Here is a 19,606-nt window from a genome sequence, read left to right on the forward strand (position 1 = left end):
AGTTTTCTTTAATTTGCTTTAAAGCCATGCCTACACCATTAAATATTATCCTACAGAATTTATTTCCATCTGTAAAATGCGACATTTATGTTCTTGTATAAAACAAGCCATAGACCCCCTAGCTACTGATCTGAGCTGGGGCAGAAAAGTTCATTCTGAAATCCCAACTTCAGAATGAACTTCAGAAAAGTTCATTCTGAAGTTGGGATTTCAGGCTCGTAGCTGGGGAGGGGGGGGGGGGTAGGATGGTTCGAAGGAACCCCCCCTTTTTGCCAGGAAAAGGTCCCCTCTGGTTAAAAAAATTCATCTAGAGACATGAAGGTTTCATGGTAAGAGGTCCACTCTTTCAGAAAAAGAACCACCCCTTTGAAATTGCTGGCTACAGGCCTGGATTTGCTGTGCTTTTTGCATTCGATAACGATTACATGTGTTCAGGGGGTCCTAGGTAACATCTGAGACCAAATACTAAGGTATGCCTGAGAGCTCTTAGACCGCGACACCGCCATTGGTAAAAGAACAGACCGAGGTACAACCAAGAAACCCGAGTTTCTAGTATCAAAAAGTGGGGAAAGTCTTATATATATTGCAAATGGACATTACATAGACTTCAAACAATTGCCAGGATATTGTAGCGAGCATATCAACAGTGGAGCCCTGTCTTCTGCCCTGTGAATACTGTGAGATTTTGTTTCACTTAATGTGTCTCTTTATGCCGGTGTAACATGAAAATCTGACTCCCATGAAAATCTGACTCCCCCAGTCAAATAAAAATCAGACTCCCCTCTGACTCTCCATTGTGCATACTACAAGATAAAAGTCATACACTCAAATAAAATAAGATTTATAAAGTTTTGTGGGGGGGGGGGGAGTAAAAATTTCGTGGGGGGAGTCACATTTTCATAATGAAAATCTGACTGGGGAGTCACATTTTGTCGGAATCAGATTTTCATGGTACACCGGAATTAAGTCTGGTTAAAAGCCTTATGTCATAATGTGGTTAAAGAACAACTTGAGAACCTTATATGGTGAAGTATGGCTAAAATTTGCTTTTTGTTACTAAACAAAGAACAAAAGATATAACAAAACTCATTAGTATAAGTTCAAAAATCACATCAATCCACATGAGCTTTGTTAAAATTATACAAGTGGATGGTTAAAATGACATTAATTCACCTTTCAAAATTAATAAATGTGATAATTTTGGTAAGGTTGTTAGTTTAGTATGTTTCCTTGTATTCTTGTTAATCTATAAGTTAAATCAAAGGAATGGGTATTAAAAACACCACAATCTTGTAGTCACTTTGTTTTTATTGGCCATATAAGCTAGGGCATTCTACATATGAAATGAAATGAAAATTCGGAATGAGAGAGGAGAGTGCAAAGAATGACCGATCAACCCGTTACTTTTGATATTCTGGAGACAAAATTACATAATTCACTATAAACTGTACAATGTCATACTGTGAATAACACGACGCCCATTGAATGTTATTATATCTGTATTATTACTTATAAAAATTAAACATCTGCTGGTGCACAAACTACTGTTAAAGTCGGGGAACATCTCACATATTATTACGTTAATGTTCATACACGTAACTAAAAACAATGAATATACAAATAAATCCCAATACAGACTTCGAAATGTAGATATATCTGAAATATAAAGCTGAATAATCTTGAAACTACATCATCGCAATTTTTTCTTTCAGATAGAAGTAAAACTTATTGAAAGTTTTTTTTTTTTTTTTTCTAAAGAACAATATCACTATTTTCAGGTCGGTCACACTTTTAGAACTCAATGTTCATTTAGACAGCATCAGTGAATCATAAGCTCGCAGTTCAGAGTGTATATGTCCTCACTGTTTGCATTCACGCCAACAGTCCTCCAAAGTTTTAAAGTTATTGACATTTCCTCCACATCCCGAGTAGATAAACGCATCACACTGCCTGGACTTGCTGTTGAAGTAGTACCGAACCGCATAATCTACACACCACCCTCGTTCTTTTGGATGCTCACAAAGTGCTAAAATTTTTAAATGGGTAACTAAAAGGGTGTTTAATAGCTATATAAAACAATGAAATAAAATCTGACTTGGCAGTCGCATTTTTAATAAAAACCAATAATAATTTTGTCCGGAGTGCCATCTACTGGGGCTTCGCAAGTAAGCAGGGTATCTCTTATCCTTGTTCAATCTTTTTTGGCTATTTATCACATAAAAACTCTACCTAATTAGACTGTGACGTTCTGTTACATGCCGGAGCACATTATATGCAAGTACTAGTTAAAGAATATATCACCATAATATCACGCACTGTGAACTTTAATTGTGATTGTGATAAAGTCTACATGTACAATGAATACAAAAGTAGTATGACCAGCACTTCTGACACTCCCATAAAATAACTTTACTTTGTTGGCCCATGAAGCAGAAATAAGTTTTAAATTATGTCTGATAAGTTGTTCTGAATTTAAATAAATGACGGAAGATGTGCTTTCTCGAAAAAAAAGAAAGAATAACTTACGAATATGGCGTGGATGGCGCTGAGCACAATTGACTTTGCCCTGAACGCACGTTTCTCCTTTAGGACACTTCATCGTCTAAAAGCAAATCATTAAACACCACTGAAAACCAGTTTTCTACCAAAGTATTCATAAACAGAAACGGAAATTAAGCAAACATTTTGACAATTAGTTTATTCTGTACATTCGTATTTGTATGGATAGCGTCACCAACCGAACAGTCAAGCTGATTTAACTGATTTATAAACCAATATATTTATTTAAACAATACATATTTTAATATTATCAAAAATAAATTCATTTTGAGGAAAATATATAGATATTGAATCTTATAAAAATTTGCACAAGCAAACAAGCAGCTGATCTGATAATTGAATGATTATTTGAAAAGAAGAATGCATAGGAGTTTATATTCTAGCATTTTTCATTGTCTCTAAACTAAAAATTACATATATTTCCTAAATGAGAAATGTGCAGTTATAATTAAAGAAAACACAAATCTTTTCACCTGACATGTTGAAACACATCTTGGATAAGGAAAGGTGACACATTTCTGGCCAGCAAAGCAGGTTACAGCAGCCTGGGTATAGAAATACAGATGCTTATATGTTCGATGCACATTTTATAGCCAATACATACAAATGCCAGCATAATCAAGTTTTCTACTTATTTCATGTATTTTATTTCGTATAAAAAACTCCAAGTCCGGTGTGACAGGAATGGTAGACGACTAAGAATCATAATTCGGTCTCCATTACTTTGTCCAGGTGACATTTATCTTATATGTAGCCCCAATACTACGGCTACATGTAACCATAATCATATGAGATCCTGGACTTCCATTCCTAGGACTACTACCATTCCTGTCACCGATCTCTGCAACAATCTGGTTCTCATTTCGAAGACATTGGCGTGGTCTCAAGAATAGTGTGGTACACTTCCACAATAAAAAGAGTTGAGATTTGGCCTAGATTATACCAGATTATACCAGAGATAAAACTAATGATGTATTATAAACGATACCATCAACATTTAAGGTAATTATCCCAACAATGACTAAAAAAGCAAATAATTCGGAAACTCATCAGGAACGTGTAACAGACTTTTTGGACAACAGCGTTTGTAGAAACAAAAAGCGACCAAGATATTGACAGCTGCTGCACTGAAAGATAATGTGCACTAGACCATGTGGACAGACTGAACCGGTTCGCCTTTTGCCATAATTGCTCTATGTCAAGTTGACTTGGAAATCAAACCAACCACACCAAATATTCATGTACCATACAGTATAAGGTCAAATGCTTCAGCTATGGTACTACACAGCCAAGCGTACGAATAGCTAATGGACACAAGAAGATTCACACAAACAAAAAAAAAAACCAAAACAAGCACTTGTTAATACTTACACAACCAGCAGGCAGTACCTGTAAAGAGAAACAAGAACAACATAACGATAACAATTGGCGATAAATTCAGCTGACGTGTTTCGAACTGTGTGTTGTAATCGACGTTCGGTTTTAAACCTTTTTTTACCCCACCGCCTTTTAGAACAATGCAAAAATCGAAATATGAAAAACCCAAGCTACCTCTTTGCTCTGCATTTTATTGATTATTGATTGATTACTGATCCGGATCACCACCAAAAACTATTCATCTCTTCCTTGGCCCACTTCTGACAGTTTCTGAAAACTTCATCAAAATCGGTTCACAACTTTATGAGTTATGTTGATGACAGACAGACAGAAAGACAAACAGAAACAAGGGTGAAAACATAACCTCCTTGGCGGAGGTAAAAAAACTGCAGCAAATTCAGAATATTTCATCCCGTCTTTAATCCACACAGCCAGGGAGACTCATATCACACCCATTTTAAAGCAGTTGCATTGGATCCCTGTTAGAGCATGCATTTTATTAAATTCTTTTTAAACTTTTATGCATGCAATTTTCTACCAATACGCACACCCGTACCTACAAAAACTAGTTCATCATTATGCAACAAAATGTAGTTTAAGATTGCTTGACCAAATTGAGCTCATGCCATTTGATGCCAGAACTGGAAAACAATTAGAGACCTTTCATTTACCCAATCACTCTTTTAAGCAGCAATTACATCAAATCGTGAAGCTGCACAATATATCTCAACACTAAAATTAAAGTGTACAAGTGCACGCGAGAGAGAGTCATACCTTTCCCTGCGTCGCGCAAATAATCAGCAAAACAAAACCAAGTGTTACGGTTGCTGTCATCTTGAATTTCCCCTTTATAAGTGTACGCAGACAATATTCTTCTGCTTTATGTGCTGATAACACTTTTGGCTTTATTTATGTAAAACGCCCCATGGCTTATTCACATGACAGGCTAAGAACCGGATCGGTTGCATCGTCAGGTGATCTTCTTTTTTTACTTGTTACAGAGCTAGAGTGCAATTCCTCTTTTGTTATCATAATAAAACGCGGGCGATTGATTTCGTCGCACCTTTAAACTTGTTTTGACTATTTACGTAATCAACTAATATCACAAAAAAACATGAAACGATATTTAAATTGTGCTGACAATGATAGATCAAACCTGTAAAACCTGTTCCCGAAAAAAGTATACTGCTTAAACAAGTTTGACTTGAGGAAGCATGCGACAAATACATAGTCAGAAGTAGAACCAGGGAGAGGCAGGTGTCTCGATTTTTCTCTAAGCCCCAAGATACCCTTTTATACCCCACTGCCTTTAAAAACAGTGCAAAAATCGAAATATGAAAAAACCAAGCTACCTCTTTGCTCTGCATTTTATAGTAAAATACCCTTCGTCCACTTTTTTTTATATTAAACAGTGTAAAATCGCATACCCCATTTTCCCTCAAGTCCTGAAGATTTCTAGGTATAAGGACACCGGGATCGAATCAAAACACCGGATAGATTTTCATTTTTATGGTCTTTCAATATTCATTTTTGCTCGATTGATATCTAAATTTATGATAAACTTCTCTTTCCTTTAAAGGTCAATATGGTCTCTTACTGCTGCGAGCAATCCACCAATTTTATCGCGTTTTAGAAAGTCTCCATTATTGCTGAGTTTAAATTTCTCTTATAACCCGTTTTTTTTTAACCACACACCTAAACACACACCTATTACGAGATCTATTTTTGGATTTAGTTCGGTTCGTGTTATACAGCTTCGAAAACTCGATTAGTGTTTTTTCTTCTAAATGAAACGTCGCTACTGGGCAGTGTCACATGTACACGAAGATTGATTTTGATCTTTCACTACTTGTTTTTGGGATGCCCCAAGGCAGTGTCCTTGGGCCATTTTTGTTTTGCATTTATACCCTGCCACTTGGTGCTGTCTTACGTCATCACAAACTTGGATACCCCATGTACGCTGTTTATACTCGGATCTATAGGCCTACTTGCTGTGATATACAGTATCCTAAACCCTCTTTGGATAAATTAACCAACTGTGTGGCTGATGTTCGCGCCTGGCTCATCAACAACAAATTGAAACTAGAAAAGCATTCAGAAAGCGCAGACCTCCGCCAAGGTAGCAAAGTATCCATCCAATGCCGTTTCACCCCTATGATTTTCGATATTTATGATTATTGATTATTGATTGATTATTGATCCAGATCACCACCAAAAACTAATCATCTGTTCCTTGGCCCACTTCGGACATTTCCTGAAAATTTCATCAAAATCAGTCCATAACTTTATTTTTTGATTATTGATTATTGATTGATTATTGATCCGGATCACGACCAAAAACTAATCATCTCTTCCTTGGCCCACTTCTGACAGTTTCTGAAAACTTCATCAAAATCGGTTCACAACTTTATGAGTTATGTTGATGACAGACAGACAGAAAGACAAACAGAAACAGGGGTGAAAACATAACCTCCTTGCCGGAGGTAACAATTAAACTGCAGCAAATTCAGAATATTTCATCCCGTCTTTAATCCGCACAGCCAGGGAGACTCATATCACACCCATTTTAAAGCAGTTGCATTGGATCCCTGTTAGAGCATGCATTTTATTATTTTTTTAAAACTTTTATGCATGCAATGTTCTACCAATACGCACACCCGTACCTACAAAAACTAGTTCATTATTATGCAACAAAATGTAGTTTAAGATCGCTTGACCAATTTGAGCTCATGCCATTTGATGCCAGAACTGGAAAACAATTAGAGACCTTTCATTTACCCAATCACTCTTTTAAGCAGCATTTATTTGTCGTATTGACATGGTGATATTACAGTGGCTGATTTAGAGGGGGGTGGCATGGGAGGGGTCCTGGCCCACATCCCTTCGATTTCTGGTCCCCTCTTGAAATTAGTATTTTGACTAGCTAAATCATAGTACTAAACCGTACCAAATGGCACCGTTCGCCCTCTAAAGTGCTAAAAATTTTTTCGGGGTCCTTCAGCGGGCCCCGAACCCACGCCAAATGGGGAGGGGGGGGGGGGCTTTGCAACTGCAGACCCCCCCCCCCTTCAAGTAGTCCGTGATCCGCCCCTATATTATATGTGTCATTTCCAAACTAAACTGTTGACTCAAAGACTTTGTATTTTATTTTCAGATCATGCAGAAAAATATAAATAAATCTAAAAAAGGTAAAGTATAATGAAGAGTCAATAAAGCACGGCATACAACAATACAGATCCACCACTGATGGATATAGAAAAACTGCATGAAAATTTGACATTCCATGTTCAACATTACGAGATTATATTAAGAAAGTGCCTGAGTGGGAGTGCTTTTACTAAAGGAAATTATGAAAGTGAAGATGAATGTGTTTGCTTAGACCCCATTCCCAGAGATAAGATCGATCCAACTAGATCGACCTAACTCCCTGGGGGTTCACGCTAAATAGCTGTCAGCCGAGCGCGCACGGTAGTTAATTACCCCCTTACAGCTTTTAGTAGGCGGGACGGACATTTAAGCCGGATTATCTGACAGTAATCTAGTGAGACTCCCCACCGGGACAGATCGATCTAAAATCTATGGGAATGCGCCCTTAGTTTGCCTGGAGCCCTGGTCAAACAGTAAAACACATGAAAAGTGGATTGCATTTTGTGCATATGATATGTGGGCCCACGAGGAGTGTACGGACTCTCTTGGCCAGCCTGACTTTACGTACGTTTGTCACAACAGTAACTCTGATTAATGTAGATGATTTGTTGTTGATAATTTAATAAACATTTTGATATTTTGGTTACAACTGCTGTGTTTTCATTGGTGCTGTCGTCTTTAACATAAGTTTTATTTTTGAAAAGTTACCCTAGGCAAACAATAGTTAGGAGTCGTTAAAGATTGACTGCTTAAAAGGATAACAACTGTTCATTTTGGTAAAAAAAAGGAATTTTCCTGGGGTAAACAGCAATTTCCCATACTTACCGATGGTTAATGAATTCATTTCTACATTCAAAGTTAGTCCCTTTTTTATAATTTTTTTTTTTTTTTTGTAATAACATCTTAAGACATTACTATAGACTAAGATCTAATAAACAGTATATTAGATCTTAGCTATAGAGTATAGCCATCTATGGAGGTCACGTGGTTGAATGACAAGCACAGATTTCAGATTTACTGTCATAACTGTCATTTTTGTAGTGAAATAGATATATTATAGTTATTTGAGTTGTTTACAATGTATTAATTGTGAAATATAGATATCATACGAAGAGTTGTTTTCCTTTTTGCTGCTGTTACTCGGTCTTACTGATTAAAATGCACAAAATTGGACAAAAGCACATTTTTTTCTTGGATTCTAGTATGTGTGTGGACTTGCCCCTGGGTGGGGCAAGTTGGCACACTTGGACTAGACTTTTTTAAACTTAATTTACTCTCATATAATTTACAGTGGACGCCTGATACTTATCCAAAATAAAGGCATTTAAATAACCCTCCTGACAAATATCTAGGATCCTGACGATAATAGTATATATATATATATGTCTCTCATGCCAATTTTCATGAAAATGGTGCTGACTAGCCCCACCCTCCCCTATTATTATTTATTATGAGTGCTCCAGCACAACGTACAGTGGAAAAAGTGTAAATTTCAGTAAATGCATGTAGGAGTTCTCAATGCTGATAATTTCTCACATGTACTAGTAAGTTCTCTTCAATTTGCTTTAAACCTATACCTTAACCGTTAAATACTATCCTGCAGAGTTTATTTTTCATCTGTAACATGCTACCTACATGTTCTCGTATAAAACATAAGCCATGGACCCCCAGTACTGATCTGAGCTAGGGCAGGAAAGTTCATTCTGATGTTTAGATTTCAGGCCCGTATCCGGGGGGGGGGGAGGGGGGGGGGGAAAGGAAAAGGTCCGAAAGACGGAAAAGGTCCCCTCTGGTTAAAATTTCATCTAGAGACATGAAAGTTTCATGGTAAGAGGTCCACTTTTTCAGAAAAAGTACCACCCTTTTGAAATTGCTGGCTACAGGCCTGGATTTGCTATGCTTTTTGCAGTCGATAACGATTAAAAGTGTTCAGGGGGTCCTATGTAGATAACATCTAAGACCAAATATTAAGTTATGCCTGAGAGCTCTGAGGCTGCGACACCGCCAGAGGTAAAAGAACTGACGGAGGTACTACCAAGAAAACCCATGTTAGAAAAAGATGGCCGATGAGCTGGAGACAGGGGTGTGCTAGCTCGCAAAAGTTACCGCCAGTCAAGGGATGTATGGGGTGACAGAACGATCGGGGTGAGTTACGATGACATGAATAGACCGTGCACCGATATGCGTGCCTGATTTTGAAAACTGTGTAACAAAGGTGCTTTTTTTACGTCTTTCGTATATATAACATTCCAAGTACAGATTGAACTAAGCATGAGTAACTGTATTGTTCATGAACAAAGGTAAATGGAAGTGAAATATTGCGTAACACTATAAGTGCCCTGATCAGTGAACACCAGTGAATTTCTGCCTCATTATCCATCCTACCTGCACTATTAATGTGTACAGTGTATGGTTCATCGCCCCATGATGAATGGAACTAAAGAAACAAATGAGCGTAATGACTCGAAAACATCTCAGTCAACGAAAACACTTCACTCGGAACTCTCAAACTCCAGTGACGATGAATCTCAATTCATTATGCAAGATGTAGTGCCAGGGGCAGGTAGAACCGGCCGGGTAGCTCAGTAGGTAAGAGCACTCGCCCTGTAAGCGAGGGGTCCCGGGTTCGATTCCTGGCCTGTTCGGTGATTTTTCTGCACTCACCCCAAATCGCTACAATGGTGGCAGCGGTGTTGCGAGATAGGGCTCGCGTCTTTCGGCATTTGGGGGGGAGGAGTGTAGTGCCAGGGGCAGGTAGAACCGGCCGGGTAGCTCAGTAGGTAAGAGCACTCGCCCTGTAAGCGAGGGGTCCCGGGTTCGATTCCTGGTCTGGCTGGTGATTTTTCTGCACTCACCCCAAATCGCTACAAAGAAATGCTAGAAATTAAAACTGAATTAAAACAAATAATAAAAGATGAGGTGGGCGAAATAAAAGCTATGGTAGACGTAATGGTTAAAGATTTGAAAGAAGCCATGGAAAAGCGGTTTTTAGAAATGGAAATGAAATTCGACGTGAGATTCGGAAGACTGAAAGAGGGATATGATCACCTGTCAACTGAAAACAAATTATTGAAAGAGCAGATTATGGACAATAAAAGAGAAATTACAAGGTTAGCAAAAATAGCAGAGGAAGCTGGCAACATGTCCAGAGAAGCTCAAATCAATGCTAACTATAATGAGCAATACTCCCGGAAAAACAACATCAAGATCTACGAAGTGAAAGAGGAGAAAAATGAAGACATGGTCGGCATGGTGTCCAAACTGGTACAATAGGAAACTGGTGTACGGGTGACCAGTGAAGAGATCGTTGCCGTGCACAGGATACCTGGAAAGCGAGGACAGGAAAGACCAATATTACTGAAAGTTAAGAACACTGATGTGAAAGCACGGATTATGAAAAAGCGTGCAGTACTCAGGAAATAGGGAAAGAATATGAAACTTTCAGACGATGTAACCAAACGTAACATTGAGCTTTTACACAGACTAAATGAGAGTCAGCTAACATATAATCTCGTTAATGCTCATACATGTAACGAAAAATAACAATTATACAAATAAATCCCAATACAGACTTCGAAATGCATAAAAGGGTAACATTTAGATATATCTGAAATAAAAAACTGAACAACCTTTAAACTACGTCATCGCATTTTTCTATCGGATAGACGTAAAACTATTTAAGTTCAGAGTGTATAGTCGGTCTGCAGTGTCAATTTGTCCTTACACGAGGCATTTAGCTTCACAGTCTTCCAAAGTTCTAAAAAATGGAATATTTCCTTGACATCCCTTATAGATAAACAGCTCACACTGCCTTGTCGCGACGTGGAAGAAGTACATAAGGAGGTGTAATCCACAGTCCAGGGCTATAGGTTGAATCAGGCAGATTGCTAAAAAAAATTAAATGGGAAATTGAAATGGTGATTTATAGCTATGCAAAACAATAGAAAAAAGTCTGAATTGCCAGTCGCATTTTTTATGAATACCGATAACAATTTTGTCCGGAGCGCCAATTACCGAATACCGATAACAATTTTGTCCGGAGCGCCATCTACTTACATAATTCACTATAACCTATACAATGTCATTCGTGAATAATACAACGCCCTTGGACGTTATTATAAGTTAATATATCAAAACTTCAAAGAATTAAGCATCTGCTGGTGCACGAACTACTGTTAAGGTCGGGGAACACCCGACATTACGCAATTACGTTAATGTTCATACACGTAACTAAAAACAATAATTACACAAATGCATTACAGGGTAACAATCAGATATATCTGAAATATAAAGCTGAACAATCTTAAAACTATGTCATCGTAAATCGTAATAAACTGTTGTTTCCGCAATTATTTTGATATGGCATACCCATGTAATGAAGGGATGATTGTTAACTTTTTTCTTGTTATTATTATTATTATCATTATTATTAATTGTGGTACACAAATGTCTAAAACGTCTTTATTTAAATGTACTTAGGATGGACGAGAACCGAGTACCAAAGGTAGATTTGAGATGGACACCACCTGGAAAAAAGAAAGAGAGGAAGGCCCAAGACCACCTGGCGCCGAACAGTGATGGCAGAGCTGAGGGAGGGGGACCTTATATGGGGACAGGCCCAGCACGTATCCAGAGACAGGGCCAAAGTATTGGGGCTTCGCAAGCAGATTGTCTCTCATCCTTGTTCGACCTAGTTTGGCAATTTGGACATGAAAACTTAACCTAATGAGACTGTGCCGTTCTGTTATATACAGAAACACATTATATGCACGTACTTGTTAAAGAATATACCACCATAATATCACGCACTATGAAATTTAATTGTGATTGTGATAAAGTCTGCATGTACAATGAAACAAAAGCAGTATGACCAGCACTTCTGTTACTCCCATAAAATAACTGTCGCCCCATGAAGCAGAAACAATTTTCAAATTGTCTGATTTTTTTTTTCGAATTTAATATAATGAAGTGATGGAAGATGTGGTGTATTAAGAAAATGGAGACAATTACTTACGATCAATGCGTTGATCGGGCTGTGGACATGGCTCCTTTTCACAAATGACTTTGTCCTGAACGTACGTTTCTCCTTTAGGACAGTCCATCGTCTAAAAGTAAAAAATGAAACACCACTGAAAACCAGTTTTCTTCCAAGGTTTTCATAAACAGAAACGAAAATTTAGCAAACATTTTGACGATCAGTTTATTCCGTACATTCGTATAAGTAACGCCACCTACCGAACAGTCGGCCTTCTCAACTGCAACGCAGCGTGCACCGAGGGCTGTCTCAACGCATTTAGAGCCGACAGGACATGTTACAACCTGCAGTCAGTTTAAAGATTGAACTGATTTATAAACCAATATATTTATTTAAACAGTTCATATTTTAATATTATAAAAATTAATTAATTTTGAGGAAAACAGATAGATATTGAATCTTACGAAACATTTCAGAAGTAAACAAGCAGCTGTTCTGATAATTTAATGTTTATTTGAAAAGAAGAATGCATAAGAGTTTATATTCTAGCATTTTTCGTTGTCTCTAAAGTAAAAGTCCATATATTTCCTAAATGAGAAATTTGTAGTTATTATTAAAGAAAACGCAAATCTTTTCACCTGACATGTTAAAACACATCTTGGAAATGGATAGGGGACGCATCTCTGGCCAGGAGGGCAGGGTACACCAAACTGGGTATAGGAATACAGATGCTTATTATATGTTCGGTGCACATTTTGTAGCCAATGAATACAAATGCCAGCATAATTAATTAAGTTTTCTACTTGTTTTATGTATCTTTATTTCGTATAACAAAATCCCAGACCGGTGTGACAGGAATGGTAGTCGGCTAGGAACCATAATTAGGTCCCCGTCACTTTGTGCAGGTGACATTCGTCTTATATATATATATATAGCCCCAATACTAGGACCAAATGTAACCATAAACTGGGCTAATCATATGAGATCCTGGACTTCCATTCCTAGGACTACTACCATTCCTGTCACCGGTTTAAGCAAGAATCTGGTTCTCGTTTCGATGACATTGGCGTGGTCTCAAGAATAGTGTGGTACACTTCCACAATAAAAAGAGTTCAGATTTGGCCTAGATTATACCAGAGGTAAAACTAAGGAATAATTATAAAAGATACCATCAACATTTAAGGTAATTATCCCAACAATGACGAAAAAAGCAAATAATTCGGAAACTCATCAAGAAGTGTAACAGACTTTTTGGACAAGAGTGTTTGTAGAAACAAAAAGCGACCAAGATATTGACAGCTACTGCACTGAGATAAAATGTGCCACTAGACCAAATAAATACACTGAAACGGATGGCATTTTAACATTCTTGCTCTATGTCAAGTTGACTTGGAAATCAAACCAACCACACCAAATATACATGTAGTCTACCATTTACGGTCAAATGCTTCAGCTAAGGCACTACACAGCCAAGCGTACGAATAGCTCATGGACACAAAAATTCACACAAACAAAAAATATCGAACAAGCACTTGTTTATACTTACACAACTACGAGGCAGTACCTGTATAGAAAAAACAAGAACAACGTAAGTGTGTGTTATAACGATAACAATTGACAATAGGAGCTCACTCGATAAATTCAGCTGACGTGTTTCGATCTTGATGTTGTTATCGACATTCGGTGTTTAAGACACAAAATTAATTTTCCTGGAAAATACATATTATGGTATACTGGTAAAATTCATTTACTTGAGAATGGCTGGTTGTTTCTTATCGATGCTCAATTTTGGGTTTGATTGTCTCCTATATTCTCGGAGATGTCATCACTTCTCAATTAAACTTCAAGCAATACATGTACACTTAAATTTGTGTTGAGTTCACTCCCGTAACAATGGAGATAAAAACTGGTGCATTTCACTTGTGACGACAACAACTAGAGATTCGGTAACTGGTTTATGGATCGAAATTTTCTCAACGATTTTATTTTGGATAGGATATACTTTGGTGAGACAAAGGAAATTTTGCTCTAATTAACACACTAGTTTTCATTTTGCTTAATGACCAGCAAGTTTGTTGTTAGGAAACCAATTTGCTTTTTGTATTACTTACAAATACTTTTTAACATCACTCTCTCAAGCCACCAAACCATCTACCCCTCCAAAGGCACAATTTTAAAGCAATAATAATAATAATAATAATAATAATAATAATAATACGGCAATATTAAGAGATATGTGTTCTTTATGATACCACCTTTTTTAAAATGATTCTTTTTGATGATGTGGCCTTCTTGATTTAAAAATCAAGAAGGCCACATCAAAAAGAATCCTATAATTTATAAAAAGATATGTTGCGCATCGTGTGTCTATCTATAATCAAAGTTGAAAACCTGACAAGTCTAGGTTTTGGAATTTAGTATGGATTATGATGGTTGTTTATATAACTGTCACGCTGCGAGACATGTCAGTTTCTTCTGAGTTTCTATCACTGACAATAGCTTAGAATTTTTTACCTTAGCTTTGGGATAAACGAACCATCGTACAGACACAGTTAAAGAAAAAACAGTTAAGATACCACCTTTGAAATCAAGTAGGCCACATCAAAAACCATATTATGTATAAAAATGTCTGTTGCAAATAGTGTGTCTATCTATAATCAAAGTGCCGAGTGCACGTGCCGAATGAACGCAATATGTGGCAGATGTATCTCAGATAATTTCTCTGTACAGTCTGGCATTGATTAATACGCCTGTTATTACTTTTCTCCTAAATTTTCTTCGTCCAATGACAACCATTTTTAAAGTATGGGTTCGGCATTAGGAATTTATTAAACGTTATTTATTGCGTCTTTAATTCATGAGGTTGTCGTATTTTGAAATATCTTAAGACCTACCTGTATTACCGATCATGTGTTAAAGTGATTAATTGTCACCATAAGATATTATAAAAACTAAAAATTATATCTTGTTTATTAATAATATTGTTTTATTAGAATAAGCTTTAAATTGTTTTTTTTAATTCTGTTATTTTTTTTTCCTTTTTGGCTGGCCTAAACATAACGTATCCTGGGACAGCCACCTTTCGTCTGATTGTGTTATCATTTCGTTAAAGGAGGAGAAAAACGCATTGTGCTACTGCAACCTCCTATGAGATTTAGATAAAATGTCCATTTGCGTCTTTGTTTTGCTAAAATATTTTTTTCTTTTGTCTAAGTCATGAACTGGAAAACAAGTTAAGACCTTTCATTTACCCTTTTGCTCTTTTACGCGGCAATTACATCAAAATCGTGAAGCTGCACAACATATCTCAACATTAAAATTAAAGTGTACAAGCGCGCGAGAGAGAAAGACTTACCTTTCCATGGGCCGTGCAAATAATCAGCAAAACAAAACCAAGTGTTGCAGTTGGTGCCATCTTGAGTTTCCTTTTATATCAGTAGGAAGACTATATTCGTCTGCTTTTTGTGCTGATAACGCTCTTCGCTCTATTTATATAAAACGCCCCATGGCTTATTCACATGACAGGCTAAGAACCGGATCGGTTGCATCGTCACGTGATCTTCTTTTTTTACCTGTTACAGAGCTAGGAGTGCAATTCCTCTATTGTTGTCATAATAAAACATGTGGGCGATTAATTTCGTCGCACCTTTTAAAAAACTTGTTTTGACTATTTACAGTATGTACGTGGCCAATAATATCACAAAAAGACATGAACAATAATTGAATTGTGATGACAATAATAGATCATACCTGCAAAACCTGCTACCGAAAAAAAGTACTGCATAAACAAGTTTGACTTGAGGAAACATGCGACAAATACATAGTCAGAAGTAGAACCAGGGAGAGGCAGGTGTCTCGATTTCTCACTTAAGCTCCGAGGTACCCTTTTTCACCCCACCGCCTTTACAAACAGTGCAAAAATTGAAATTTGAAAAACCAAGCTACCTCTTTGCTTTGCATTTTAAAGTAAAATACTATTCGTCCACTTCTTCATATTAAACAGTGTAAAATCGCATACCCCATCTTCCATTGAGTCAAGTCCTGGATCTGCCAGTTGTATGCAGGGCTGCATTATCCTATCGTACTGATTAATGGAGGCAAAGGCGATCTTCACTTGGATCCTCAACTCTTTATTTGTTCGTTTATTAACATATTAACATATTTATTTATTTATTTATTTATTTATTTATTTATTTATTTATTTATTGTCAACTGTAAACACTGAACTAAGCAGTTGTTTTCTAATATCTAGAAGATTACTAGAAAACCTCTAGACATTAGGACGAAGGGGTCGAATCAGAACACCGGATAGATTTTCATGTTTTTTTTTTTCATTTTTGCTCGATTGATATCTAAATTTATGATAAACTTCTTTTGTCTTAAAGGTTAATAGGGTCTCTTACTGGTACGGGTAATCCATCAATTTTTATCTCGTTTTAGACAGTCTCCATTATTGCTGATTATTAATTTCTCTTATAACCCGTTCCATTTCTTTTAAACCACACACCAAAACACACACCTAGCACGAGATCTATTTTTGAATTTAGTTCGGTTTTTGTTATAATACAGCTCCCAAAACTTGATTTGTGTTTTTTTCTTCTAAATGAAACGTCGCGACTGGGCGGTGTCATATGTACACGTAGGTTGATCTTTGATCTTTCAAAACTTGTTTTTGGGGTGCACCCAGGCAGTGTCCTTGGGCCAGTTTTGTTTTGCATTTATACCCTGCCACTTGGTGCAGTCTTACGTCATTACAAACTTGGATACCCTATGTACGCTGATGAAGCTTAGATCTATACTTGCTGTGACATACAATATCCTAAACCGTCTAGGGATAAAATTATCAACTGTGTGACTGATATTCGCGCCTGGCTCATCAGCAACAAATTGAAAATTAATGACGGAAAGACTGAGATTTTATTAACCACGCAACCTCCTAGCAATCAATTTGCACAGAATCTATAACTTGAATTACCAGTAGACACCAGTGGTGTGGACACACTAACGCACGTGAAAAACCTGGGTGTCTACTTTGATTCCACTATATGCATTGATAGACAAATATCCAATATCACTCAATCATGTATTTTTAACATAAGAAATATAGGTGCTATTAGAAACTACTTGGATCAATCTTCTGCAGCAACAGTTATTCATGCGATGATAACCTCTCGTTTAGACTACTGCAACTCTTTATACTATGGCTGTACCGAAGATCGAATAAAAATCTGCAGCGAATTCAAAATATTTCAGCCCTTCTTTTAACCCACACAGCCAGGGAGGCTCATATCACACCCATTTTAAAGCAGCTGCATTGGTTTCCTGTTAGAGCATGCATTTTATTGAAAATTATAACTTTTATGGATGCAATTTATTTACCAATACGCACCCCCATACCTACAAAAACTAGTTCAGTATGCACCAAAATGTAGTTTAAGATCATTTGACCAGTTTTTGCTCATGCTCTTTGGCCCACTTCTGACAGTTCCTGAAAATTTTATTTGACTTACACTTTCACTAATTGCAGATAATAATAAATTAAAACGGAGTAAAAGGATAGGGAGATATTGAGTGCAAGTTAAATTTCTTTAAGAGTCAACAAGTGTAGAAATTGTTCTCATAGTAGAAAAAGATGGAACATGTCAAAGTCACATATAGTTTGATTTGATTGGTTAATTTCTCAATAGATTAAGGTCTAGTTGCAGATAATAATTCAGGCCCGTAGCCAGCAATTTCCGAGGGGGGGGGGTCTTTTTCTGAAAAAGTGGACCTTTTACCAAAAAAAACCTCAAGTACTTAGATCAAATTTTACCCAGAGTGGACCTTTTCCCAGCAAAAGGGTGGTTCTTTCGAACCCTCGACCCCCCCCCCCACCCCACCGCTTACGGGCCTGTAATTAAAACGGAGTAAAAGGATAAGAAGATATTGAGTGCAAGTTAAATTTCTTTAAGAGTCAACAAGTGTAGAAATTGTTCTCGTAGTAGAAAAAGATGGAACATGTCAAAGTCACATATAGTTTGATTTGATTGGTTAATTTCTCAATAGATTAAGGTCCAAGAATGAGTGATTCAAATAATATTTTAGTTATCTTTAATTGAAAACAAGTCTCTTCGAAATTACCTAATAAGGAAATGTTAAATGGTGGTTTGCACCATGAGAACTTGTAATCACACAAGGACAATGGATTGAAAGCAAGTAAACGCATGATCAGTACGGAAAAATAGAGTTTAAATATCTGTGAAGTAGTGTGAAAATTTAGTCAGTGAATAAACGTTTGAAAGCTCCAGAAGCGTTGTTATTCTTCACTATACCAAGATGGACAAATAATTTCGTCGCACCTTAAAATTTGTTTTGACTATTTGCAATATGCACGTGGCCAATAATACCACAAATTTAAAAAACGTGTAGGAAAGGACATCATGTACCATTGTTCGCTGATCTTAATGTTACTCACGCGTCAGTGTGTAAGAGATAAACAAGTACAATGCAGTATATATAGGAAACCAACTGAGAAAATTCGTGTACTGATATATGCTACGCACGAGACATTTGTTTATTCAAAATTAAATACGCGCCGTTCCACTTACATAACCTTGTGCATAGCACATCTTTATCAAATTGATCTGTCACTTGATAAATGTGTCATTCATTCATTGTCACTTATTCATTTATTTCATTGTCATGTGAAAAAAAAAGCACCAGAAGCCCCTCGGCCTTGCAAGGTACAATGTACTCGGAAAGTAGACAACCTACCGGGGAAGGACTTGTTTTTGTCTTAAAAATCAAAAATCTTAACTTCGTTCATTCTTAGACACAAAATACACATTTTTCATATGACACTAAGATACATCAATTTTTACTGTTCTTTATTACATGAATGATTGCTCCAACACAACGTGAAGGGAAAAAGTGTAAATACCAGTAAATGCATGTAGGATTTCCCACTGCTGATAATTTCTCACATGTACTGGTAAGTTCACTTTAATTTGCCATGCCTACACCGTTAAATGTTATCCTGCTGAGTATATTTCCATCCAAAATGCGATCTACATGGGCTCGTATAAAATATAAGCCATAAAATAAACCACCTACTGATCTGGGCTAAGTTGGGATTTCAGGCCTGTAGCCGCAAGGGGGGGGGGGGGGGGGGGGGGGGGGGTCGGGAATTCGAAAGAACCGCCCTTTTTGCCAGAAAAAAGTCCCTTCTGGTTAAGATTTTATCTAGGGACATGAAGTTTTTTATGGTAAATAATAATAATAATAATGTGTATTTGTTTGCAACTTAAAAAGTTGAATTTTACAATAAAAGCAAATACACATGAGATGCACAGTCTTAAAATATACTTGTAAGTGTTAAAATGATTCGATATACATTAAAAGTTCATAAAAACCTCAGTTCTTAAAATTTGATAAAGCCCATGGGATAAAAGTTTTTAACGATCGTACAGTCCTCAATTTTGGCACAGTGTACTTATAAACCCGGCGCAAAGTATAGGAACTTCCATTTATCTCTGGGAGCAAATGATGGATTTTGTGTCCTTCAGAACA

The 19,606-nt window shown here is 36.9% G+C and overlaps 2 protein-coding genes and 1 long non-coding RNA gene across 3 annotated transcripts; 1 reads left to right on the forward strand and 2 right to left on the reverse strand.

Annotated features, from left to right (window-relative positions):
- Positions 1-1,290: 1,290 nt before the first annotated feature.
- Positions 1,291-5,605, reverse strand: LOC106155186 (kunitz-type serine protease inhibitor bitisilin-3). Its single transcript, XM_013529887.3, has 5 exons — positions 4,711-5,605; positions 3,931-3,948; positions 3,033-3,104; positions 2,527-2,602; positions 1,291-2,026 (listed from the first exon to the last, which is right to left on the reverse strand). The coding sequence occupies exons 1-5, from the start codon at positions 4,768-4,770 to the stop codon at positions 1,860-1,862; spliced, it is 393 nt and encodes a 130-aa protein (XP_013385341.2). The 5' UTR covers positions 4,771-5,605; the 3' UTR covers positions 1,291-1,859.
- A 3,462-nt stretch (positions 5,606-9,067) lies between these two features.
- Positions 9,068-13,411, forward strand: LOC147760685 (uncharacterized). The gene is made up of 2 exons (XR_015335380.1): positions 9,068-9,228; positions 11,563-13,411. It is a non-coding gene; the product is annotated as an uncharacterized LOC147760685 (long non-coding RNA).
- Positions 9,350-15,578, reverse strand: LOC106155187 (uncharacterized). Its single transcript, XM_087016713.1, has 6 exons — positions 15,414-15,578; positions 13,605-13,622; positions 12,697-12,768; positions 12,319-12,402; positions 12,098-12,188; positions 9,350-10,970 (listed from the first exon to the last, which is right to left on the reverse strand). Exons 1-6 carry the CDS (start codon positions 15,471-15,473, stop codon positions 10,804-10,806), a joined length of 492 nt encoding a protein of 163 aa, XP_086872839.1. The 5' UTR covers positions 15,474-15,578; the 3' UTR covers positions 9,350-10,803.
- Between the last annotated feature and the right edge of the window lie 4,028 nt (positions 15,579-19,606).

Source organism: Lingula anatina, chromosome 7 (assembly GCF_051362555.1).
Source record: "Lingula anatina isolate TDL-2025a chromosome 7, LinAna3.0, whole genome shotgun sequence".
Taxonomy (NCBI): Eukaryota; Metazoa; Brachiopoda; class Lingulata; order Lingulida; family Lingulidae; genus Lingula; species Lingula anatina.

Excerpts from the sequence above, each read along its gene's own strand:
- LOC106155186 (XM_013529887.3), bottom strand. The coding sequence starts at position 4,770 with ATGACAGCAACCGTAACACTTGGTTTTGTTTTGCTGATTATTTGCGCG. Across the intron at positions 2,603-3,032 it reads GATGTGTTTCAACATGTCAG|ACGATGAAGTGTCCTAAAGG; the intron begins GTGAAAAGATTT and ends ATTTGCTTTTAG. Across the intron at positions 2,027-2,526 it reads GCGCCATCCACGCCATATTC|CACTTTGTGAGCATCCAAAA; the intron begins GTAAGTTATTCT and ends TAAAAATTTTAG.
- LOC106155187 (XM_087016713.1), bottom strand. The coding sequence starts at position 15,473 with ATGGCACCAACTGCAACACTTGGTTTTGTTTTGCTGATTATTTGCACG. Across the intron at positions 12,403-12,696 it reads GATGTGTTTTAACATGTCAG|GTTGTAACATGTCCTGTCGG; the intron begins GTGAAAAGATTT and ends AACTGACTGCAG. Across the intron at positions 12,189-12,318 it reads TTGAGAAGGCCGACTGTTCG|ACGATGGACTGTCCTAAAGG; the intron begins GTAGGTGGCGTT and ends TTTTACTTTTAG.